This window comes from Trachypithecus francoisi, unplaced genomic scaffold, assembly GCF_009764315.1.
Source record: "Trachypithecus francoisi isolate TF-2019V2 unplaced genomic scaffold, Tfra_2.0 Lachesis_group2, whole genome shotgun sequence".
NCBI classification, from domain to species: domain Eukaryota; kingdom Metazoa; phylum Chordata; class Mammalia; order Primates; family Cercopithecidae; genus Trachypithecus; species Trachypithecus francoisi.
Genome location: NW_022681465.1, coordinates 97,905,013 through 97,931,078, shown reverse-complemented (window position 1 = coordinate 97,931,078; position 26,066 = coordinate 97,905,013). Strand labels below are relative to the sequence as shown.

The window sequence follows — 26,066 nt, the reverse complement described above, 5'->3', positions numbered from 1 at the left end:
TTCTACCACTTTGAATCAATGCTTTGAAGTCTGGAGTCTAAATCCTGCTGCTATTAAAGTAGTTAATTAGTAATATATTTATGTGGCACTTTCAATCTGCTTCTAATGCCCATACATTCTGATTATACCATCTAATAAATAAGAGCATGAATGTAACACAAAGTAGTTTCTATAAATAAAACAGGGACAATTTTCAAAATTATATGATTTTAGAATGTTTTGAACATATGAAAAGAAAGTATCCCCACACTAGAGACTTGCAGAAATAAAGAGTTAATTTTCACTGGCAAATTACTCAAATTATGATTCAATATTAAGGATTATTTTTACTGAATAAAATTATTTTTAGGAGAACGGTGGTAGAATCACGTTAAACCACTCAGACAACTCAAAAGAACCATATCTAACATTATATAACCTAAAGTACTATATCTGCTCAGGAAGTAACAGTGGCTTCACCTTATTTATTGTGTCAACTTGAAATGTTTCTGACCAGCTTTTAAAGTTGTTCCCCCTCCTTCACATAACATATATATCATCCTGGGAAAATTAACTAATCTGCACCTAAATTTCCTTACTGAAAAATGGGATAACGAATAAATGGATGCCGGTTTACATACAAAGCAAAACACACACACACACACACACACACACACACGTCAAAATTAATCTGAAAATCTCTGACATCACTCAGAATGTACAGTTTTATTTATAGACCCTATATAGTAAAAGTCTGAAAACCACTTACCTAGGTTAAAGGAAGAACAAAGGTAAAATCTAGGTACAAATGTTTGGTTATTCAAACCATCCTGCCTTAAAATAATAAATTTCTAGCAGTTAATGGTGGGTAGCAGGGGGAAAGATGAAAGATGTTGAAGAAATCTTAAATGTGTACATACCACTGAAGTGGAATGGGCTGCTCTTTGGAATAATAAGCATGTCTAGCAATCTTAGCAATTTAACATTACTTAAAACAATATATCTTCTCAGTATCTCTTAAAAATACACTTTTTTCTTACCCCACATAATTACTGCCTAGGAAAATTCACTCATGCATATGGTTTGTATCTCAAATTTGCGTCACTAAACCTAGTATCGTATTGTGTTCCATGTTACTTGCATACATTATCATCACATCCAATTCAGTATCTTCAAAACCAACTAAGTCATTTTTTTGCCAAACTTTTACATTATACCACAATGCTTTAAAGACTTCATTTCTGTAACTACCAGAACTTTAAAAAAAAAAAAAATACTGATTTGGCAGGGCATGGTGGCTCACATCTGTAATCCCAGCACTTCGAGAGGCTGAAGCGAGAGGACTGCTTATCTGAGAGGCTGAAGCAAGAGGACTGCTTGAGGTCTGGAGTTTGAGACCAGCCTGGGCAACACAGTGACACCCTGTCTCTATTTTTAAAAATTAATTAATTAATTTTGATAACCAAATATCCCACATCAGAAACCCTGGCTACCTCTTCAATCTTTTTTCTCATTCAATCCCTAAAACTAAGTAATTTTAACCCAAGTGTTTTTCAGACTCATCACCACGAGAGCCAAAACCCCAGATCAACTACCTCTCATTTGGCTGTTTTATTATTCAAACTGTTTCCTAAGCTACTTCTTATCAATTCATCCTGAACACTTTTGCCTAAGATGTCCTAAAGTACTCTATATACTCAGGAAATAATAGTGGCTCTCTCTTGTTTATTGTGTCAACTTGAAATTCTTCTGATGGGCTTTTAAAGTTATTTCTCTCCACTACGTAACACATATCATCCTGGGAAAATCACCTAACTCTTCTGTGCCTAAATTTCCTTATGGTAAAATGAGATAATAAAAATATCACACAGGACTCATGTGAAAATTGAGAAACATTTGTACAGCAAGGTAACTGTATAGTGATAATAGTTTCTGGCACTTTGTAAATACTAAATAAACTTTATATATTATGACTTTCTAATATCCACACTTTATTATCAAATGTTCTCAAAATAAATCCTTAATTCAACCAGGTTGAACTCCTTGTCTCTCTCTGCTTTCAGAATTTCTTCTTTATATATAATTTTTACCTTAACCTATTAAACTTAATCCTATTTATCAAAATTGTAAGTTTTTCAAAAGGCACTGTTTCTTGAATAATCCCATCTTCTGTGATTACTCTTGCATTTATCATTACCATTTTATCTTTCAAAATGAAAACATTTTAGAAATGTATCAAAAAGTCCCCAAATCTCACCGACAGATAATTACTAGCAGTACATTAACACATTTCATCTTTTGAACCACAGTTATTTCCTAAACTATGAAATAATCTTCTGAACTGTATTTTCTGAAGAGATGACTAATAATGAAATCATGAAGAAAATACCAAATTTCTATTGAAATTTCTATTTGTTAGTTTTATGTATGTATGTACATATGTAAGTGTGTGAATGAATACAAATGTCTCTATTGACATTTTATTGGTATTGTTTCTGACAGATAAGTATATATAACAGAAATATTATTCAAGATCATCATCCTTGATAAATAGGTATTTAAAACAAATTTTTACAAGCTAAACATACAGACACTATCTTCACTTTCTAAAAAGGCCTTAATCTTTGATATAATAAATCTGTTTATATTTTAAAATTATGAACTACATTTAAATTTTTAAGAAAAATAATTTTACCATCATAAAATAACCTATTGCACAATATTTTCTTGTTTTAAAAAATAACTTTAATCAGCTGATAATTTCTTTATATTTAAAAGATGGGATGAGGATGAAGATAATAGCAATAAACACTTATTTAGCACTTAGTTATATATGCCAGGTACCCTTCTAAGTGCTTTGCATGTACTCACCCATTTAATTTTTAAGCAATCCTAGTAGTTCCTTTTATTGCACCTAATATACACATGAATCAACCAAGGTAAGGAAAGTCAAAGTTACTTGTCCAAGTAGCTAACTGAGCAGCAGAGCTAGGATTCTGAACTGTTAAGACTAAAATGTCTCTCTAAATGCCTTAAAAAAATTTTTTTTAATTCTTTAAAAGTTTAAATTATTTTAAAAATGTGGTTTATAAAACATGAATCCATTTAAGATAAAACTTTCACATATGTTAGATAAAAGCAGTCTCACGTGTGAATACTTTTTAAGAACTGAAGCAGGCAAACACAGCATACATTTAAGAAAGACATGGAGCCGGGCATGGTGGCTCATGCCTGTAATCCCAGCACTTTGGGAGGCCAAGGCGGGCGGATCACCTGAGGTCAGGAGTTCGAGACCAGCCTGACCAACATGGAGAAACCCTGTCTCTACTAAAAATACAAAATTAGCTGGGCGTGGTGGCACATGCCTGTAATCCCAGCCTAGGGAGGCTGAGGCAGGAGATTCGCTTGAACCTGGGAGGTGGAGGTTGTGATGAGCCGAGATGGTGCCATTGCACTCCAGCCTGGGCAACAAGAGCAAAACTCTGTCAAGGAAAGGAAAGGAAAGGGAAAGGAAAGGGAAAGGGAAAGGGAAAGGGAAAGGGAAAGGGAAGGGAAAGGAAAAGGGAAAGGGAAAGGAAGACACAGAGATAAAATACCCTAAAAGAAATGCAGTAGAGCAGTAGAGCAGGATATATACTTTGGTATTTGCTAGAAATGCTTCCCAACTGAAGGGCTAGAAGATACTACAGTGTAGTCAAACAGTGGTCCGGAAGGCAGGAGTCTGGGAAGCATATGATGAGAGAAGCACCCCATGTAACTTCAAAGTATGGTATCCTTGAAAATGGGACTCCTTAGCTGCAGATTTGTGTTCAGACACAGTTTGCTCTGTTTCTTTTCTTACAAGGCTTCTCTTTAGTTTCAATCAACTAATTCACACCTCTAAATAGCTAGTGGAAACAACTAGGAAACTAGTGTCATATACTCTTCAAGAACCTGTACCGTGAATTTCAAAATATATGAATATTTTAGGCAATTAAAAAAAAGCAGAGTGGCACATTGAACAATGAGATAGTTACTACTTGCTTCTTATGTACTAAAATCCAGGTATATCTCTGTCAGACAGGAGTAGGAGAACAGCCATATAAGATGTAAACTACACAGAACAGAAAAACCAAACTCATCTCATCTTCCCAATCTCCCAATCCTCCTCTGTGTCCAGTAATAGCTAAAGACATTCCCAACAACCAGTTATTCAAGGCACAATCTCAAGCTTTATCCCTTTTCCTTTCTGATTTGAATTACAGGAATATTCAATCAGAAGTAAACTCTTGTTAAAAGTCTATTTTAGAACTCTCTCTTAAACTCGTTTGTCTTAACTGCACTGATAGCAGTTCCCATTTCATTTCTCATCTAGATTACTAAATGGCATCACAATTCAATCTCTTTGACTACAGCCTCTTCCCCTAAAATCTCGTTTCACAACGTCACCAGAAATTTATTTATAAAACACACCTATGTTACTCTTCTGCTTAAGACATTTCCAAGTGCCTTAGAAAAAGCACAAAAGTTCAAATAGCCTCAACAGTGTGTACAGAGTTACTAGATGAAATAAAATGGATAGATGAGAATGAAGTAGCCTAACGCTTGTGGATGTTTACCTATTTAAAGTTTATATAAAGTTGAGGACTGCACTAAAAAGAACAATTATAGGCTGAGATTTCATGTAAACTGGTAAGAGGTACTAATCATATATTTTAGGCATTTCTGAAAATTTTACTTAAGGAATTTTAAAAAATGGCTAATTGAAGTTGTATGTTCACCTGTTTTTAAGAACACATTTTATATTTAATAAAGAAAGAAAGATAATGCTTGCGTAAAATCTAGTGAGTAAACATGAAGTCAAATCTTAAAGAAAGATCACGTCTTGTACACTTGGGCCACATGACTATGGTACTCATATTGGTTTTACAAGGATATATGTTTACATTTCTAACTCCTTTCAAAAGACGAACATCTCCACATAAAATTATAAATTGAACATGAGCATCAGTTATTTAAACAACTACTGCTAAGCCACACTAGAGCCACAGAAACACTTAACTGAGTTTAAGTAGGTCAGAAATGCAGAAATTCAGAAAAGTTAAGAATAAACGCCATGCCAGAAGCCATCTGTGTCAGTGACAATGTTAGTTCATATACTGTGGACTGGGGAAAAAATATTAGATGAAATATTTACATATGCAATACATTTTTTGTTATTCTGTTAACTATATAGTAAACTATTTTTTATATTTAGATAATCAACAATTATTAATAGCAAAGTTCAGAAAATGCTAAACAGAGATACATGTATTATTTTTAGTATGTGTGCACAATCTCAGAGACAGACATATAAAATTAATACATTTTTGTTAGAAACAGTGGGGAGTAAAGGAGAGGATTGAAACACACATTATCATCCCAATTGTCCTGGCTGAGTTTAAATTTGGAACTCTATTCCCAGTACCAGAGAAAAACACCTAGAATATAAAGAGATAATCAGTAATTCAGAGACTCTTGTTTCATCTTTAGAAAACAAAGAGTGCCAATTAAGGAAGATAATTAAGTTCATAAAGAAAAGAATGAAAAACTCACGTTCAATTACCTTTTCTAACTTTTTGGCTTCAATATGTCGAAGTACTTGTTCTCTCCAGTCATGAGGAACTTTACTTTTTCCTGGAGGATCTAATAAAGAATGCTCAGAACCAACCCTTGCATTTGGTCTTTTTGAAGGACTAGTCCGTGAATAATTGAAATCACTAACTGACATAGTTCTCTCTGGTATTTCATTAACAGAGGGTCGAGCACTCTGAGGTCTTGATGCATTTGGACCATCTATGCTGTATGTTCGTGCAGAAAGAGGTCTCTGTGACCCTGGCATCATTTGAGGAGTTCTTCCCACTGAGGGGAACTCTCTGTATGATAAAAAATCTCCTTCAGGAATCTGGGCCCGCCTCGTAGAACCTGGATCACCAAGATTTACAGAGGCTGTGGAGGACACACTACTTTGTCGCTGAATTGTACTTCGAGTTACTGCAGGAATAAGTCGGTCGTTTGGTGAGATGGCCCACATTTCCCCATGTCTTGCTGGGCCAAGTCTCTGATGTAAATGGTATGCAGTATTAGCTCGAACATTGTTATGATTAGAGAAATTCAGATTGGCAGAATGTTTAGCATAACTTTGATTTTCTGTGCTCTCTGATCTAGGAAGGCGCTGAGGAGGAAAACTGGCATGATCTATTTGGGGATTTTGTTTGGAGTGCCACAAAGTGTCTTTGACTGCAGCACTGCTACTGTATTGGATATTATACTGTGGAGGACCATATATTTGAGGTGTAGATTGTGGGCCACTTGTGGGGCCTCTTATTATATTTGGCTCTTCGGGATTATGATTTGAATCGAACTTGAAAATTGCCTTTGTTCCTGACATTAAATCAGAAGATGAAGAAGAACCAGTAAATACCTGCAATGGTTGATCATACAACAGTGTGGCAGACTTGCTCCTGACTATATTTTTTCCATCGACAGTAGATGTAATTTTAACAGTTGTACTTGGTTGCTGAGGTCCATTATCACTAAGAATATCATAGATTTTTAGCCCTCCAATCTCCATATTAGTTATGCTATGAGATTTCACAACAGATCCAACTGGACCACTTTTCTGAGGGGAGAGATCTTCAGTGCTTTTGGAAATACCTAAGTCAACAGAACAATCACTGTCATGTGGTTCAGTCCTATTAGGAGACTGTGAAGTTTCCTCAGAATGTCCATTTACCTTATTTACGGATTCCAAATTAGGATACTTGTTTCCATTTTCCAAGTGCTCAGTTTCTTCTTTAGAATTAATGCTTAAAAAGTTTGTTCCAAGCATGATATCCTGTGTTTTTGATCTTTCCATCTCTGGCTGAAACGTGTCATTAGTTATAAGCTTATTAAGATTCATATTGATGTGATCTAATTTGTGAGTGTCATCAGCTGTGGCTGTTGAGTCAACACTTTTCTCAATTAGAACTAATCGCTCTTCAATATTCAAATCATATTCAGGTAAGTTAAAATCTTTTTTATCATGAGCTTTGAACTTTTCCTCTGTTGAATTGTTTAAAATATCTCCATTTTGTAAAAGGCTGTTAAAATTTTCATCTTCTTGCCTAAAATAAAGATAATTTTATGAAAAACATAATAAAGCCAAGCTTTCTTAGTAACAGGGAACATTAATAAATAAATTGCGTAGGCAGACAAGTTAAAAAACTTAATAAAAGTCAAAGACAAAAGGCATTTATTATCAAGCATGTAATTTAAAAATATTATCTTAATAGTTAATAGAGCTTTATATTCAGTTGCAGACAAGTAATACAATTAAGTTACAGATAAAACCAAGATTAATTTTCATCAATATGCTCAATCTAATTTGTCACAAAATAATTCAAAGGGCTGAACTATGAATAAAATTGGAATTTGTAATCTTTGCTGCATCTTTTCACGAATGTGCTAAAGAAACAAAATGCTTGAAGGAGGGCAGATATATGGAAAGAAAACTAGTAACATGAATAGTGGAGTAAAGCACACAGGACATTTTTACAGTTAATTCTGAAGTCTTACATTATTAACCAAATTAACCATAGTTAACGAAGTACACAGTTGTTATTACATTCACATATATAGGTAAGAAAACTGTACAAAGCAAAGAACTGAATTGTCCAAAGTTTTATATCAAATATGTAAAAGGCATAAAAAGATACATGAAGTCTAATCACTCTTCTAAGTAGCTAGCTGTATTTGGCAAATACTTTTAAATGTGTCACTCCAAAATTATAGAAAATATTTTGTTTTTACCTGGTGGTATTAAGTATTTGTGTCCTCTTGAATACATATACTCAAGTTATGTTTCCACAAAAATTCCCTAATACTGGGTCTTCCCATTACAAAAAAGAAAACTTTCATTACTAGAAACACAGCACAAAAAGGTGTTGCTGTATTCCTTGCTTAGGCTCTATTTATTATATTAAAAGCAGGATTTAGAAAATATACCACTTTCCCAACAATAAACAAAATTTTATTATTCAACAAATTAATACAATATCTAGGAGGTTATAAAAATTAGTATTTTAAACAGTAGCTCATAGCCTCAAATTCAAAGAATAGAAATAAATGATTGATTGTAATTACACAATACCTTATACTCATTTTTAGGCATAAAATTCACGTTCCTTTTCCAACCAACAATACACATTAATATACAAATTTTACTTAAATACGCCTGAAATTTAAGAACAACTCTAAATGACTGTTAAAAATATCCACACATTAAGCTTTTGGTTTAGTAGGTACCCCAAGTAACCCCCCCCTTTTTTTTTTTTTTTTGAGACAGGATCTCAATTCTGTCACCCATGCTGGAGTGCAGTAACCTGATCATGACTTGCTGCAGCCTAAACCTCCCAGGCTACAGAACCTCCCACCTTGGCCTCCTGAGTAGCTGGGACTACAGGCATGTGCCAACATACCTGGCTAATTTTTTTTGTAGAAACATGGTTTCACCATGTTGCCCAAGCTGGTCTTGAACTCCTGGACTCAAGCAATCTATAGTCTTGGCCTCAAAAATTGCTGGGATTACAGGTATTCTACCTCATCCAGCCAACCCCAATCTCTTTTTTTTTTTTTTTTTGAGACAAGGTCTAGCTCTGTCACCCAGGTTGGAGTGTGGTGGTGTGATCACAGCTCACTGCAACTTCCGCCTCCTAGGCTCAAGTGATCCTCCCAACTCAGCCTCCCAGGTAGCTGGGACTACAGGCACATGCCACCACACATGGCCAACTTTTCTACTTTTTTGGGTAGAGATCGGGTTTCACCATGTTGCCCAGGCTGGTCTTGAACTCCTGGGCTCAAGCTATCCACCTGCTTTAGCCTCCCGAAGTGCACAGGTTTAAGCCACCATGTCCAGCCCATCTTTCTAACAAACAGTTTAGCTGATAGAATAACACTATGGTAGAATGGCAGGGCCTTACTCTGATAACCAAATTTCTTTTTTTCTTTTCAAACCCACCGCCAACATTATAGACAACCAATTTCTCAAGAGCCTAAATAATAAAATGTGTTTTAGACTTCAGCTAAATTCCAGGCTATACAAATTAACATTTATCTCTCTCAGTGAGTGTGTCCTACAAAATTAAGCCTAAGCCAAATATACACCACCAGTCAAGAGTATTTGAATGAATCCTTTAATGGCAGCCCCCAAAATGATTCTGCATTTCTAACTATAAAAATACTCCTTTCAATTTATATTACCTCAAATATGCTGTTTATGTTGCCATATCTAAAAATATATAAATATTCAACTTTTTAACCAGGATATTGAGAATCTAGTCTATTCTTCCCCATTTGAAAATCTAATTTAAGATGGTAATGTACAAAAACTAAATAGAAAATCAGCAATAGAAATGGGGAAAGAAAACATATTACTGGAACCACTTCTATAGTATTTATTTATTAAACCCTGTATGTTTATGTATTCATTATCTGCCTTACTACTTCTACTTATTGTATAAATGAAAAACTGTAAAAGATGTTCACACACCTTATTTTGGAATTAGTATCAATATGAGTGTGTTTCACTGGAGAGCAGAGTGAGGTGTCTTGACTACTATCAGTATTAAGAGAAACTGAATCAGACATCCGAGATGGAGAAGAACAATTGCTGTTATTCTGATTGCTATTGTGTGTAACTTCATCTGATAAAGAATCTGTTTCCTTTGTATCATCTGAAACAAAACAAATTTAATATCAATGATAAATTCCCCAAGAATTGTGTGAAATGTTTTTCAGTGGTGACAAATGGCAATTATACCGTCCTGGTTCTAAATATGAGGTAATAAATTATATTGATAAGAAAATCGGAAGCACTCCAAAAATTCAGTCCTCATACAAAGACTAAATAATTTTTAGATGGTGATATAATTTTTTAAAAAGTAACCAATGTTGGGGTTACTAAGAATTCGATTTAGTTACTGACAAGGTGATATTATTATGTACTGCTTTCTAAGGTCAGTTAATTTCAGTGAATATACTTTTCACCCATTTACAACTGGAAAAACTGATAATGAAAATATAGTTTACAACCTTTCTGAACTTATCTGGGCAATAAATTATTTCCTATATATATGGAATTTTTTCCCCCATCCACTCTAATAAAAACAACCAATTCAGTCAATCTACAAACATATAATTACCAAACAAATCAAGGAATTTTCAAAGGTCAGCTCTTCCTTAATGTTTTTAAAACGTTTCATAGACTTGTTTATGAATGGTAAACTCTCAATATGTGAGGTGGTTGTGTGTGTAGCAATTATATGAACAGAAACAGACAAGTGTTCATATTCCATAATGGGTAGTATAAAAAGTAGTATTTTTTCAAAGTAGTGCTAAAAAGGTTGTTTTTTTTAACTAACTCGATTCTAGCCAAATCATGGAAATAGTGTATAAAGACATATCCATAGAAGATTATATGAATTAAGGATATCTTTGATGTTCTGAGATCTTAGGAGCACAGCTCAAGTAGTCCGGATTGTATTCACAGTTAACAGTAGCAAGTGGGACTCTAAGTTTGATCTCAGTGTATTTAGGTTTTGAGCTCTTAACCATTAAAATAGATGGTTGTTAGGTTCTCTCTTAGATACACTCCACTTCCTCCTCATCATGGGGGCTATTGTGACAATTAGATAATAACACATAAAATATTTAGCATAGTACCTAAGCAATTAGTGCTCAACAAATTCTAGGTATCACTACTACAAGTATTATGAACCCAAGCTATCCAAGGGCCACCTTGATAATAAGTATCATTGATGCCATAAAGACAAATGGCTAAACATTTGAGGATGATGATGTAAAGATACTCAGGTGCTAGAGGGGAGGGGTGAGGGAAGGGACAGATACCCTTCAAGATCTCTAAGAGTCTAAGATTGCCTTATATGAAAGAATGGCTGGCAGAGGTTGGACAGCGTGTAAAAAATGTTTTGTGATAGAATGAATAAAAATAAGGTACTGTGCTGAAAGATAAATTATCTAGCCTATTTGATGCAAAATTGTTCATTAGCCTCATTGTATGTCAAATCAGATATGTACACATGGATAAAATTAACTCAAGGATCACACAGCAGATAAGTGGCAGATATGAAATTACAATCCAGGTTTATGTGTCGGTAAAGTTCATCCTTTGTAAGTAAATTTGCATGAGAAAGAAAAGACTATCAAGGCCTTTCGCTAAAAACGAGAGAGAAGGAAAGAGAACCTTTCAGAAAGCCATGCCTAAAAATTTGTTTCTAAAATGTTTCAAATAACGTAATATTGAATGAAATTTATTCCAAAAAAATTTATAAATTTATTGAGGCAATTTCTACTCTTAGTACTTTCCTTCAACATCTAACCTTTTTTGTTATTACTAAGTGCTACAACTTTTGGCTGGTTAATAGAGGTTTCAATTAATGGTGGTCGCATCTCCGCCATTTTCATCTCTTCATCAGAAGAAAGTTCTTCAGATTCCTAGTAAAAAGCGGGGAAGGGGAAAAAAATAAATTTTTGTTTCTTCAAATAAATAAATATTAAGTCATAAGACTTTAAAGGGAAAACAAATATTATAAACACATACTAAACCTTTTCAAGATATTGCAATAAAACACAACCAGTCCTTCCAAGCCTGTTTGTACAATTTGCACCTCTACCCTTTTCATGGCATCATTATCCTAATCAAACATTAGGATACTGCTCCCTCTATTCCCTTTTTTATACTGAGATATTCACGTGCTGCATCTCCTATAATATTCTCACAACTATAATAACTTTCAACCAAATATAGCTCTATGAATTAGAGTTAAGACTCTATTAAAAACCTTTAGTGGCTCCTCAAGACAACAGAACATTAAGTCCAGACTTCTTAGCTTGGCTTTTCAAAGCCCTGTAATCAGGGCCCTATCTACTCTACCGATCTTATTTCATAATATTGCCTCTGACTCATTCAGTAACATAAAATGTTATTTTCCATATGTTCCAAATGCCATTCTTTTGCTCTCATAATTCCTTCCCCTTTCATTCCGTTCTCCTGTATCTGTGAATTAAAATCTTCCAAAACGCAGGTGAAATGCCCCCTTCTCCTTAAGGCAGCCATAAATCTTCCTTCTAAATTTTTGTAACACTTAGTACTTTTTTAACACACTTAGCACAGTGTATCCTTAATTATATGTGTTTGCATTCATTTAAATCCCTATATCCACTTATCCATTCTGCCACCTTACCTCCAAACACAGTGCCTTACACATAAAAATTACACTAAATGAGTCATAAGTTCACTGTAACAAACCTAATAATTTTTTCACAGCCTATGTTACATTAGCTTCAGTACATACCATAGTGTATTGAATGATATTAACCATCCTTTAAAAAAAAAAAATTATTCCTGTTGTAAATGACAGCTCACGGATAACCAGGAAAGAGATGGTGTGCTTGAATGCACTTTGAAATTTTAGGGATGAAGATGTATTAACTTAAATAGCCACTTGTAGCTAGTATACACTGCAGTGAACAATGCAGCTATAAATCAGAAACACTTCAGATATTCATATTAAAAAGTTACAGCTTCACCATTTTACATTACCATTAGCAGCGTATGAAGGGAATATAAAATGGTGCAATCATTTTTTATTCATGAAAATATATATCCACACAAAAACCTGTACACAAAAATTCACTGCAGACTTACTCATTACAGCCAAGAAGTGGAAATAATTCAAACGTCCATTAATTGAAGAATGGATAAACAAAGGGTGGATATACACAATGTAATATTATTCAGTCATAAAAATGGATGCTGTGTTGATATATGCTATAACATAGATAAACAAACACATTATGCTGAGTGAAACAAACCAGGCACAAAAGACCACATATTGTGTGATTCCACTTAAATGAAATGTCAAGAATAGGCAAATTTATAGTGGCATATAAAGTAGATTTTTGGTTGCCTAGCGCTGAAGGGGATAAAGAGTGAGGAGTAACAGGTAAGGAGTAGGGGATTTCTTTCTGGGGTGAGAAACATGTTCTAAAAGTGATTGTAGTAATGGCTGCACAATTTGGTAAATATACTAAAAGCCACTGAATTGAATACTTTAAATGAGTGATTTGTATGGTATGTGAGTTGTATCTTACATAAAGCTGTTTAAAAAAACAAAGTTCCGGCCGGGCGCGGTGGCTCAAGCCTGTAATCCCAGCACTTTGGGAGGCCGAGACGGGCGGATCACGAGGTCAGGAGATCGAGACCATCCTGTCTAACACGGTGAAACCCCGTCTCTACTAAAAATACAAAAAATTAGCCGGGCGAGGTGGCAGGCGCCTGTAGTCCCAGCTACTCGGGAGGCTGAGGCAGGAGAATGGCCTAAACCCGGGAGGCGGAGCTTGCAGTGAGCTGAGATCCGGCCACAGCACTCCAGCCCAGGCAACAGAGCGAGACTCCGTCTCAAAAAAAAAAATAAATAAATAAATAAATAAAATAAATAAAAAAAAAAAAACAAAGTTCCAGCTTTTATTGATCCACTAGAAGAAACTCCACATCTAAAACTGTCTCAGACATTCAACTAAAAAACCTTTCACATTCAAGGATAAATGCATAAATAAGTTACATAACTGGGTATGCTTATAGTAGTCTTTTCATTTTTAAGCTACAGAAATAAAAGCAATTATGTATTTTACAGTAGCCTAGACTACCTATAATCTAATTCGCATAAACATCTGAATACAAAGGGCATAATAATTTGTAAGTTTAAAGTGACAAATGAGTGATATTTTTGCAGATATGAAATTTCTCAATGATGAATGCATTAACATTTTCTACAATTAATATCAGGTCTTTAGCAATAATAAAATATTAAATTGAAAGTTCTTCTGATTGCTCCAGAATAATCATAAAATCATACCTCAAAAACATCATCATGGTTAACAATATGCTTCAAGTTCTCAGAGGCTTTCATATTTGCAGTCACTGGTAAACTCCCAGGACTAATCTCAGCTTCAGGTTCATTGATCTTCTGTATAGAGTTTCCTATCATATATTTTTCTCTTTCATCGACTTTGCTTTTTACTGTAGTAGTACTTTCTGAGGTCTAAGTAAAAGAAAATATAAAGAGCTCATATTCTTTTAAGTTTTATATGTATTTTAAAAGTTCAGATAAAAATTTGTAAGCAATTTGCCAACTTCCAATTCTGGGACTAATCTCAAACACGAAAACTTTAAACATAGAAACCTGTGACACTCACAGATAAAATGCTCATTTTAGGATCACATGGCCCCCAAAGATCCATGAGCCACATTAAAATTTAAAAGTGAGCCAAGGTTACTTTCCTCTTAGAAACTGCAAGGCTTTTAAGTGTGGACAACTGAGTCACTTAGCTCAGCATACTCAACTCCGGATGGTTAAAATTGTTTTCTGCTCTTTGTGAACTGAATAGTAACTCTAATGACATGTATAACTTTTGTTTCTGTGATACAATAATGTGTGTGTGGCAAAGTCCTAAAGGAATATACCATTTAGGGATTTGTGAAAGTTTCTGAAACATCCCAAGGAAATGAATGCCAACTGTCTGTCATTGCAATTACATTTAAAATGAGAATGGGGTAAAATGGATCAATATTACTGGGGAAAAAATTTCCATAATAATAATTTTTCTGGCATTCATTATGTTCTTTGTTCAGACAATTATTTTTTTAAAGGTTACGCTGACGCTACACTGCCAATTGGACATTCTATAGCCAGAGAGTGGTAATGATAGTAATTATGGACTTCACTGATTATTACAGTTTCCTAGTTCAGGTAGCTGAGAACAAAACCTTAAACTGGCAAGTGCAGTCATATGGCACTTTACAACAGTGATATGTTGGAGAAATTTGTTAGGTGATTTTTTTACTCTGTGAACATCACAGAGTGTACTTACACAAACCTAGATGGTATAGCTTACTACACAAATAGGTTATACGTTATATAGCCTATGGCCCCGAGGCTACAAACCTGTATAACATGTTACTGTACTGAACACTACAGGCAATTCTAACACACAACAGAAAGTATGTGTGTATGCAAACATATCTGAATATAGAAAAGTTGTGTTATGATGTCATTAGGCAATAGGAGTGTTTCAGCTCCATTATACGTTTTTTCTTTTTTTGAGACAGTGTCTCGCTCTGTCACCCATGCTGGAGTGCTGTGGCATGATCATAGCTCACTGCAGCCTTGAATTCCTAGGCTCAAAGGATCCTCTCACCTCAAGTCTCCCAAGTAGCTAGGACTAAGGAACATGCCACCATACCCAGTTAATTTTTAAATTTTTTGTAGAGACAGGTTGTCTTGCTATGTTGTCCACGCTGGTCTTGAACTCCTGGCCTCCAGTGATCCTCCTGCCTAAGCCTCTCAAATAGCTAGGACAACAGGCATACATCACCAAGCACAGCTAATTTTTTTTTTTTTAACTTTCTGTAGAAACAGTCTCACCATGTTCATCAGGCTGGTCTCAAACTCCTGGGTGTATGCGACCATCCCACCTCAAGTCTCCCAACATGCTGGGATTACAGGGGTGAGCCACCATGGCCAGCCATCTCCCTTATATTCTTATTTTTTGTTTTTGAGACAGAGTGTCGCTCTGTCACCCAGGCTGGAGCACAGTGGTGCAATCTCAGCTCACTGCAACCCCTGCCTCCTGGGTTCAAGCAATTCTCCTGCCTCAGCCTCCCAAGTAGCTGGGATTACAGGTGCCCACCACCACGCCCAGCTAATTTTTGTACTTTTAGTTGAGATGGGGTTTCACCATGTTGGCCAGGCTGGTCTCAAACTCCTGACCTCAAGTGATCTGCCTGCCTTGGCATCCCAAAGTGCTGGGATTACAGGCGTAAGCCACTGCGTCCGGCCCCCTATACTCTTATAGGAACACCATCGTATGTATGTGAGCATGTTGACCGAAATATCACTCTGTGGTACATAACTGAACATTTAGAGTACGTGAAAAGGGTCACTATATCAACTGCCATTTAAAAATAAGAACTTGAAATAGGCTTTGGTTAATCCTTTTGAATTTTCTAACCTTCACACCCACATCTTTATTTGTATCTTGTTGGTCTTCATGTGGTTTCAAATCTCTTCCAGAGTCTTCACTGGTCTCTTCATCTTTTAATCTGTGTACAATGGTTTGAACCGTTTTGACCATATTCTTAAGCTCATCTGGATATGGTGTTGGATATCTTTTTAAATTTCCCTCCTAGAGAAATAAAATAAGTGAAATATGAAGTACAAATATTTCTAATGTCAATCTCAAACAAAATTTAACCTATAATCCATCTGAATTACATTAGATATCAAGCTCATAGGGATAACTATGAAGACAGATGATAGACTCTGAAGGCATTTTAGGCTTAATAAAAATATGGTTTTATAACAAAAGAGTAAGACTTCACAGTAAATTTCAATGTTTTAAAAGTTATATCAGACTCAAATATTTCCATTTAGGGATATACAGTATGAATATTGCCAAAAATTGTGCCACTTAGCTTTGAAACAGATACACATTTTTCGGCTAGATATTCATCTACGTATATATAAAATTCAGATATTCGTATATTTGTGTCTCACATACCAAGAGCCATATTTTTCCAAGGTCAGCCTATCATTTTCTAAGATTCAGCTAAGTTTGTATAAGGGGCAAATAATTACATTCATAAGTAACTCAAAAATATGTATTTACTACTCCTATCACTGTGATATGTTTTCAATTCCATAAAGAAACAAAATGTTCATAACAAAGAGTTCTTTATCTCTAAGATGTATAAAAATAAATCATTAAAGAAAGGGAAAGGAGAGAAAATCATCATTACAAATATGGTGGGGGGGAAGTCAGCTAAACTAAAGTTAAACATAAAGGGCACTAATTTGAAATAAAGTGTTAGTTCATTTCTCTAGCCTATAATAACGTTTTCCTCTTATAGTTATATATACTATGAAATTTAGTTTTAAATCACATAGTTTTATATTGTTCCCAAATTCTTTCATGTCTGAAATATTTGGAATCAGTAACACTTCAAGTGCCTTGAGGACAAGGAATAAATCCAATACTTTTTCATATCCCCAAACATCAGAGTATATATAGTACCAACTTAAATATCAGCAGACGTGTTTCAAATTTTAAAGAATAAAGAACAGACTCACCCTGGGAGGTGCCTCCCTTTCATCTTTGTCTTCATCACATTCAAATGCAACTTGAGCCCGCTGTTTCCTCTGTTCCTCCCACAATGAAGGGTTAAAACTTTCATTATCTGATATAAACATAACTAGAGAAAAGTAAAAAACAAAAACCTACTATATTTTATGTAATTATGGAAAACTATCACTTGCTCCTAATTTCTGTATGAGTTATGTTCATTACAATAAGTCTAAAATAGTTAAGAATAGTCAATGCAAGAAATTAGAAATCCTAATGCATAGGCTGATTCTTGTTAATGTCAATGTAAGATTTCTTTACAATGTCAATCACATATCCTTTCTTCCCTGAAGCTGATTCATCTTGTTTTTTTACCAGAAGGGTTCCTGAAGAGAATCTACCAATGAAAACACCACAGATACATGGTTTTGGGCAGTGCTCCAAAAGGTGCTATGGTAGAAATGCAATTTCAACACTGTATTAAACATTATACATAACATGGATTATATACTAAGTAAAGTTCTTACAATATATTTTCTATATCAAAATGTAAAAAAATGGAAATTTTAAGGTAAACCCAACACTTATATATTCTATCAGGTATATAGGGTGAACATCCCTAATCCAAAAAATCCAAAATGCAAAAAAGTCTAATGAGTATTTCCTTTGAGCATTGTGTCAGCACTCCAAAAGGTTTGGATTTTGGCACAGTTTGAATTTTGGGTTAGGGAGGTTCAACTGATATGAATTCTGCAAAGATTCCAAAGTCAAAAAAAAAATCAAAACCTGAAACACTTCTGGTCTCAGGCATTTTGGAAAAGAGATACTCAACCTGTAACATCAAAAGCAAAGATTTAACAACTCTCAGTTTTTTGTTATTATTAGGCATCTAAAAAATACATAAGGCTTAAAAAATAATTCATCCAGCTATTATATATCATTCCATAGAAGTTGTGCAATACAAAATAAAATCACAATTTTTTTGCCCATTAAAATAAAATGACCATCCCCTACTCAAAACAGAGATTACCAGTACCCAAAATGAGCTTTAAAGAACCCCAGAAACTCCTGGAATACCCAAATATGGTCAATTAGAACATTTCCACAAAAATAACATAATACAAAAACTTCTAATTATCATTTTTATTAAGCCTTTATTTGGGGCTTGCTTAACCTTTTAAAATCTCATATCCAAACTAAGGATGTCATGAAATCAACTCTTATCAATGGGAATGAAATTCTTTAATTTAGCCTTTTCTTTGTTTTCATTACTCCATTCAAGATTTTTTTTTCCTTGTAATTGCTTTTTTTAATTGCTTAACACATACTCAATGAAGTAATGTATTTGTTTTTGTTCAAAACAAATGTGGAATGTGATTCAAATTCCTATTGACATACTTTTGTGGTATCATTGGAAAGGCAAAGACAGCCCAGCAGTTTCCAACAAAGTCTATTTTTTAACTCATATAATTCCCTCTCCCTTGTAATTTCAATCACCAGCTTGGCCCAGAGATTCCAATTAGTGTTAGATTATGTCTAAAGCAATTTTACACCAGAACTTATTCAGAAGCCCAAGGTAAGCTAACTTTTACCATGCTTCTCATTTTTGTCAAATTCTAGTCACTCACACTTTCTACTCTTTTGTATAAATCTCACATCTTCGAAGATTCAGGACATCAGATAATATCATTTTCTATCCATTCTAGAGGCTACTTTCACTCACACTTTCTACTCTTTTGTATAAATCTCACATCTTTGAAGATTCAGGACATCAGATAATATCATTTTCTATCCATTCTAGAGGCTACTCAAACTGATCACCCAGGTATAGACTTACTGAGGACTCTAGTATTTTGGCTACAGATTTTTCTCTCCACCTAAGACCTGCTAATATCCTGAATGATGTCAATGTGGGATGATGAGCCCAACACCTCAACACTACAACTTTATAATTCCTTGATGTCCTCAATCCCAATGTCCCTATGCATATAAGCTAAATGATTCACAACCACAGTCATACTCAGGACTTTTCCACCTCTTTGACCACGACGCCTGTTCTTCCAAATCACTCAATTCCTTATTACCGCTGGTAAACTTTCAGTTCCTTAACTACCTTTCTTTTGCTCCTTGTAAAATCACTCTAGGTTTTACTTCCTTCTCTATTAAGCTTGGATTTTATTATACATTAATCACTACGACTTCCCTGAAATGCCCTTACCCCAACTTCCAGAGGCAACTTCCACTTCATTGTAAAAAGAAAAGCAATAAAAACCCTCAGACTCGTGTTTCCACTAATATCCTGCTTTCTTAGCTACAAATGTATTGTTATAGGAAGGCATACTTCCCTTTCTCTCTGATTAAGACTGATTCCTCTACCTAGGCCCAAGATCTCACCCCTACTCTTGCACATTTATTCATCACTATCTACCTTTAGAATCTTTCTTTTTTCCTTCTTCTTTTTTTAAATTTTCCCACCTTCAGAATCTTGAAGGCAAGAATTTTTGCCTTTACTTAGCTCTAGCACAATACCTGTCACAAAGGTGGGATGAAAAACAGAATTAATTGCAAACAGTGTCTACTTCTCTCAAATTGGTATAAAACCCAAACCCAAATACGTAATATTTTTTGACTCATCTATTTCTTGGAGGCACTAGGATAAAGACAAAAGCCTTTCTTATAGTTGAAAGGAAATTCATTCACCTTGTTTAGTACTCTGTGTATAATATCCATGAGACACTTTAGGTGACAAACGAACTCTAAGAGGACCCAGAATATCATAATTGATACTGTATTTCAAACTTTTCTATTAGAAACTCTTCAAACAAATCTCAAAATCAAAAATTAGTAGTGGCAAGATTTTGCTGCTTCTATTCTTCCTATCAGAAATAAATGTTTTACCTGAATTGTGATCTCTTTTCAAATTAAACAGGAAGGGAATAAATTACAATGATAGAATAGTAAAAGAAGGCAAGGTAGATTTGAATCATTAAAGTAGAAACCAGTATGAGAAGAAATCAAGGCATGAATATACCTATGATTCTGACAGTTTAGAGGCAGAATGAGTAAACTTTTTCTATAAAGGGTCAGATAAATATTTTAAGCTTTGGGAGAGGCAACTAATGATAACAGCATCTATTTTGGAAGATTGTAAAGATGAGAAGTTATGGATATATAAAGTGCTTAGCATCGTGTCTGACTCAAATTGCCTATTATTTTTACATTGCTATAGCAGGTTTAGCTTTGAATTACTGAAATGGAATAAAAACTTATTTAACTTGTATTCCAGAACTAGTGCTAAACTAATAGAAAACTCTTTACCTTCTATAGGATAACTATTTCTTGCTCTCTGCCAGAAGCAATAAAAGACTTGCTTTGATAAGTTGTTATTATTTCATGGGTATAATCTGATGACTTGTATTTATATGTAGCACAACCTGTTCAGCTTTCTAATCCAATTAGAAGATTTGTGAGATAACTAACATAAAGAGCTTCATTCACTGGAGGTTCTATAGTTAAAGCTTTGAGAATAGGTTAACAAACAACCTCTCTTCCATGTATTTAAATTCACCCATAATCTCCAAATTTAGCAATACAATAAAACATGGAAGTATGTTTCCATAACAAAATATAGTATACTTAATATTAAGCTGTCAATAGTGATTACTGTTTTATGTGAACAATAATTTTATGAATTAGAAATTAAGTTAAAAATAGAAATGCAAACTCTGCTTATGCTGTAAGCAGTGCCATGTGGGGAATTACAACAAATACTCGAATGCATCAATAGCTAAGTTTTTTTGTCGTATTCACTAAAACTTATATCTCAATTTCCTACTTTTCTTTGTCTCTGAAGATGATTTCTGGAAAATAGGAAGTAAGGGTAAGCATCCTCTAAATAATGTTATAATCAGCTATGCAATATACTAGATAATTGTTATTTTACATGAGAGGACAGAATATTAGCATAAGTATCCCTTATCTGAAATGCTTGGTTACAGAGTGTTTTATAGTGAACGAATGTGGCTGTGCCCCAAAAGAACTATTATCATCATTTCAAGATAAGGAAACTGAAGTTCAATAACCTATTTAACTTGCCTGTGGTATAGTTCATAAATTAAGACTGATGATTGACATGACTGATTTACATTTTTTCTTCAGTGTTTCTATGTATTAAGAATTAACTTATAAATAATTTCAAACGACAGGTATTTTCACTGGGGTCAGAAAGAAGATACATAAAAATTACAGTTACTTTAAGTGTAATATAATACACACACACACACACACACACACACACACACACGCAGAGAGTACAACATATACTAGAAACAATTTGCTCATTAGTCTAAAAGGTTGTCACACCATAAAATATAAAAAACATCTGTGCCCAGTAGTAAAAGGTATATTCCCCTTTGTCGGGCAAAATAAAAGAATTTAAGAGTAGCATTTATAGTCAGAGTTCAACAGATTATGCTGATCCAGTGTGTAGATCCAAGTGTAATATTAAGTTCACAAGTGAAGAAAATATTTCCTGGTTTAATAATTCTTATCACATAACACTTAACATTTATTCCTAGCATACAGCTAAATGTTTTTAAGTTACCAATTTTAACACTGTGGTTTAATTTAAAGGAATCATTTAAGGAAGCATATGCTACACTTATACCTCTAAATTCAACTCCTGAAATCGTGCCCTATTTTTCCATTATTTTCAAATGAACTTTTTTGGTCAATTCTCTAAAGTCCCATCAAACTAGTAAAAGTCTTTGAGACTTAAAGTTCACTTCATACCTTTTAAATTACTATGTGTTTTTAACAAGAAAACAGATTATGAAATTCCTACCATCCTCAGTCCTTGGCTGTTGAGGGAACATGTAGTTGGTAAGCACCATTTTCTGGGTCTCTGAATCAGTTTCTTTTTGAAGAGGTATCAGGGGTTTGGACTAGAGAAGGAAAATAAATGCTTAATTTTCAATAACCCTAAAGCAAATACATATTTAGCAATTCCTCTGCATAAGTACACACCACTTTTTCTATAAAATATCAATGTGTAGGTTACAAACAAATCTAACTATATACAATAATACTTTAGGCATTGATTTGAAACCATATTAAAATCCAACAAATAAAATTTAGTTTTTAGTATAAAGTAAATCAAGTTACTGAAATATCAAGTTTTAAAAGATTTCATACACTAAGTTTACCCATAGTTCGTTACTTATTAACACAGTGATATATTTAATAAAGTTATAAAATAAGCCTTTCCATTGTGTATTATTTTGCCCTCTCTAGTATTCCCCTTCACTAAGATGCTTTTGGAAAAAATTACTTGGAAGGGTTAGTCTGGTTATCTAAATGTTTATTCTAGTTAGCAGCTGAAAAGAGAATGATGAAAACAATTCATCATTGATGAAAAAAGAATGATGATTCTCTTCATGAAAATCATTGTTTTCATCATGAAAACAATGATGAAAAGACAATGATGAAAAAAAGCTTCTCTTTCTTCCTCTTGTGTACTTGTGTATCCCATCTACAGTAATGACACCAGTAAGTCACTCAGTGGTGGAGCCCCCCAGGAAATTTGGACCTTCTTTTTTCTTATGATTTTTTCCCTAACTAGTTAACAAATGTTATCCATCTATTTTTTAATATAATTAGTTCTTTTTGCTATTCACCTAAAATCCTACCAATAAAAGCCTTGGCTGGCTCCAGATGGACAGATAACTATGCAATTCTCCCCTCACATGCCACTCTATTACTTAATTATTTGCACCTACTCCTGTGAAAACCTTCCAGCTAGTTCCAGCTAGTTAATTCCATCCTGTAATCTTACTCCCATTCAAACATTCCCCTCTGTTCCTCAGCAAACAAAAACTGCCCTACATTTCAAATTCCTGAACAATTTCCTTGACCCTCAGATAATGGAAATGGTAGCTCTACTCCCTTCCCAAAGACAGTGCTTCCCTCAGGCCTCAAATATATGTGGTAATTTATTCTCTCCTACCTCATCCACCCCAAGTCAGGAGGTGAGGGTAGCACTTACAATGCTGTGACATCATTCCTCCCCTATCCTCAGATTTAAATTCCTGTTGCTTTGAGGCATATAACCCGTACCTTCCATAGTCAATCTCCTGTCCTATTATCTACTGGTCTCTTGATGGTACTCATCTATTCTTGGCTCTTTTACACCAAACTTTTCCAAAGTCATGGGTAATTCAACATATACAAAACACAGATGACATTTCCATACTTTTGGCTTCTCAGCAGATGAACAATGTGTGAGAAGAAAAAAATAAGTCCCCTTAGATGAGCATGTAAAAATTATCTGGAAGGCTTTTAAAAACTCATTGCCCTGAAAATCTTTTAAAACTGTTTTAATTGTTGCGTAACTCTGTGACTATACTAAAAATCACTGAATTGTATCCTTTAAAAGGGGTTCATTGTATGGTACATGAATTACATGTCAACAAAGATGTAATAAGAAAACTAGTCACCTGTTATTTATGAGGCACAGAGACAGAAAAAGGAACTGAGAACAGTGTATCTGGCCTCTCAGTTCCCTGAACACCCAACTTCAGAGATCTTTAATCTGATTTCATTTCAGATATTCTATTCTTATGCCACAATTCCTAAAATATCACCTGTAAATATTCTTCTCTGAAATATAAAAATGACTCATTCAATGAATATTTACTAAGAGCCTTTTATATTGCAAAGCACTATGACAGGCCCTGTGTACAGAGTGGTGAGCAAAGCATGTTGTCTTTACTGACTTTGTAGAGTTTCTGAGAGGAAGAATACAGGTAACAAAATAGGCAACTGCAATTGTAATTTCAAGTGTAATTACAGGGTAGACAGCGTACAGTATGCAGGGAGAACATATAGGAGAAATTCACTTCCCATTATCTTGAATGATTAGCAAAGCATTCCTGAAAGAAAGTCTAAGGTGAGGATAAGACGGTAAGAAGCCAGGTAAGAAAGAGAAGGAAGAATGTTCCAAGAAAGCAGAACTGATTTGGAGAAATGAGAATGAATGTGTATGGGATAGAGACAAATCCACAAGACGAGCAGGCTCTTGAGGCATATGATATTAAGAAAAAAGAAACAATGAAAAGGTTTTTAAGTATGTTAGTGCTGGGATCAGATTAAAGAATCACTCAAATTACAATGTGGTTCAGAATGGGTAATAAGGGATTGGAACTGGGAGCAACACTGGAGGCAGAGATCTATTAGGAAGTTAGCTCAAAACTGTCAGTACTATTCGAAAGAACTGTAAGATAAGACAAAAATGAGAACCACAGATTATTTATAATTTTCTTTTTCTTTTCCTTTTTTTTTTTTTAAAGAGAATCTTGCTCTGTCACCCAGGCTGGAGTGCAGTGGCATGATCATAGCTCATTGTAACCTAGAACTTCTGGGCTCAAGCAATCTTCCTGCCTCAGCCTTCCAAGCAGCTGGTACTACAGGTACGTGCCACCATGACTTGCTATATATATATATATATATATATATATATCTTTTAAGAGATGGGGTCTTGTTATGTCACCCAGGCAGGTCTCAAACTCCTGGCCTCAAGTAAGCCTCCTGCCTTGACTTCTCAAAGTGCTAGGATTACAGGTGTGAGCCACCACGCCCAGTCTGATCACTTTAGAATCCTTTAGTAGCCACATATTTTAAAATGGCAAAAAAAGATGAAATTTTGATAATGCATTTAACTTTACATATTCAAAATATCATTTTAACATATAATCAAAAAAATTATGAACGTGACGATATATATTCTCTGTTCATACTAAGGCTACAGACACCGGTGTGTATCTTACACTCACACCAAATCTCAATTTGGACCAGTCCCCTGACACTAGTGGCTATGGTACTGGACAGTGCAAGTCTTAAGTGAAAGATGACGGTGAACAGTATTTAAGGGAGTGGCAGTAGGGATAAAGCAAAATACTCAAACACTTGAAGATGTTTAAGATTCAATAGGGCTTGTCTATGAACTGGACTGAAGTACAGGGAAAAACAGTAGTTAAGGGTTGTATTTCCAGGCCTCTGCCTCCATCAAGTATTATTTACCAAGCTAAAGAAGCTGGGGGGTGTGGGAAATATATTTGGGGCAGAAGATGGTATTCTCAATTTTGGGCTTGTTGAATTTGAGACATTTAGGTGGCAATGTTAAGCAGGAATTGAGCTATATGAATGTGAAGCTCTGGCACAAGAACTGGGCTGAAGATATTGTTAGGAATAATGAGGATACAGATAGCAATTTCAAGAGAAAGTATGGAGAAATTAAAGCAGAGCCTAGGGTAACCATGAGGAGCACAAACATGTAAGGCACAGGCAGAACAAATATATCTGAAAAGGAGACTGAGGAGCAGTCAGGCAAAAGGACAACCAGCAGAGTATGGTAACACAGACAACATGCAGCCCTCCCACTTCACTGCTCTCACAGTACTTGATCACCCTCAGCAAGACTACTAATACCCTGACCTTTTAACATGCTTCCCACGATTTACTTCGTCTTTGACTCCCCTTTTGTACCACACTATATCTTAAACCACTTTCTTGCCACAAACCAAGACCTCCTCGCTGCATTATTCTTTTCTTGCACCTGTCTTGGCAAAACTACAGCCCAAAATCCTTCCAGTTGTATGCTTTCTCTGTATTACATTGCTGAGCAAATTAGTATCACCACAAACTTGTGGAGTGATTATTAATTTGTACTCATATTTGTGTACTGATACGAATAACACTTCAACCAGGCTCTACATGCTACCTGAAAATCCTTCTATGTTTCCTAAATTGTACTCTGAAAATATCTTCCATAAAAAAAAAAAAAAAAACAAGGATTCAAGAACAGCTACGAGGTTGTGCGGGGTGGCTCA

The 26,066-nt window shown here is 34.7% G+C and overlaps 1 protein-coding gene across 7 annotated transcripts in view; it reads right to left on the bottom strand.

Annotated features, from left to right (window-relative positions):
* The window catches only part of ERBIN (erbb2 interacting protein), a 145,618-nt gene that overhangs the window by 13,267 nt on the left and 106,285 nt on the right, over positions 1-26,066 (bottom strand). For 5 of the 7 annotated variants that reach the window (XM_033179723.1, XM_033179721.1, XM_033179725.1 and 2 more), the window contains 7 exons: positions 22,025-22,124; positions 17,190-17,311; positions 16,072-16,245; positions 13,917-14,102; positions 11,379-11,493; positions 9,530-9,713; positions 5,564-7,106 (listed from right to left, as the gene is read on the bottom strand). In XM_033179723.1, the coding sequence (XP_033035614.1) occupies positions 5,564-7,106; positions 9,530-9,713; positions 11,379-11,493; positions 13,917-14,102; positions 16,072-16,245; positions 17,190-17,311; positions 22,025-22,124 (2,424 nt within the window). Of the gene's footprint in view, positions 1-3,492; positions 5,125-5,563; positions 7,107-9,529; positions 9,714-11,378; positions 11,494-13,916; positions 14,103-16,071; positions 16,246-17,189; positions 17,312-22,024; positions 22,125-26,066 lie in introns of those variants that run through there. The other 2 variants (XM_033179724.1, XM_033179722.1) reach the window with 2 other exon arrangements.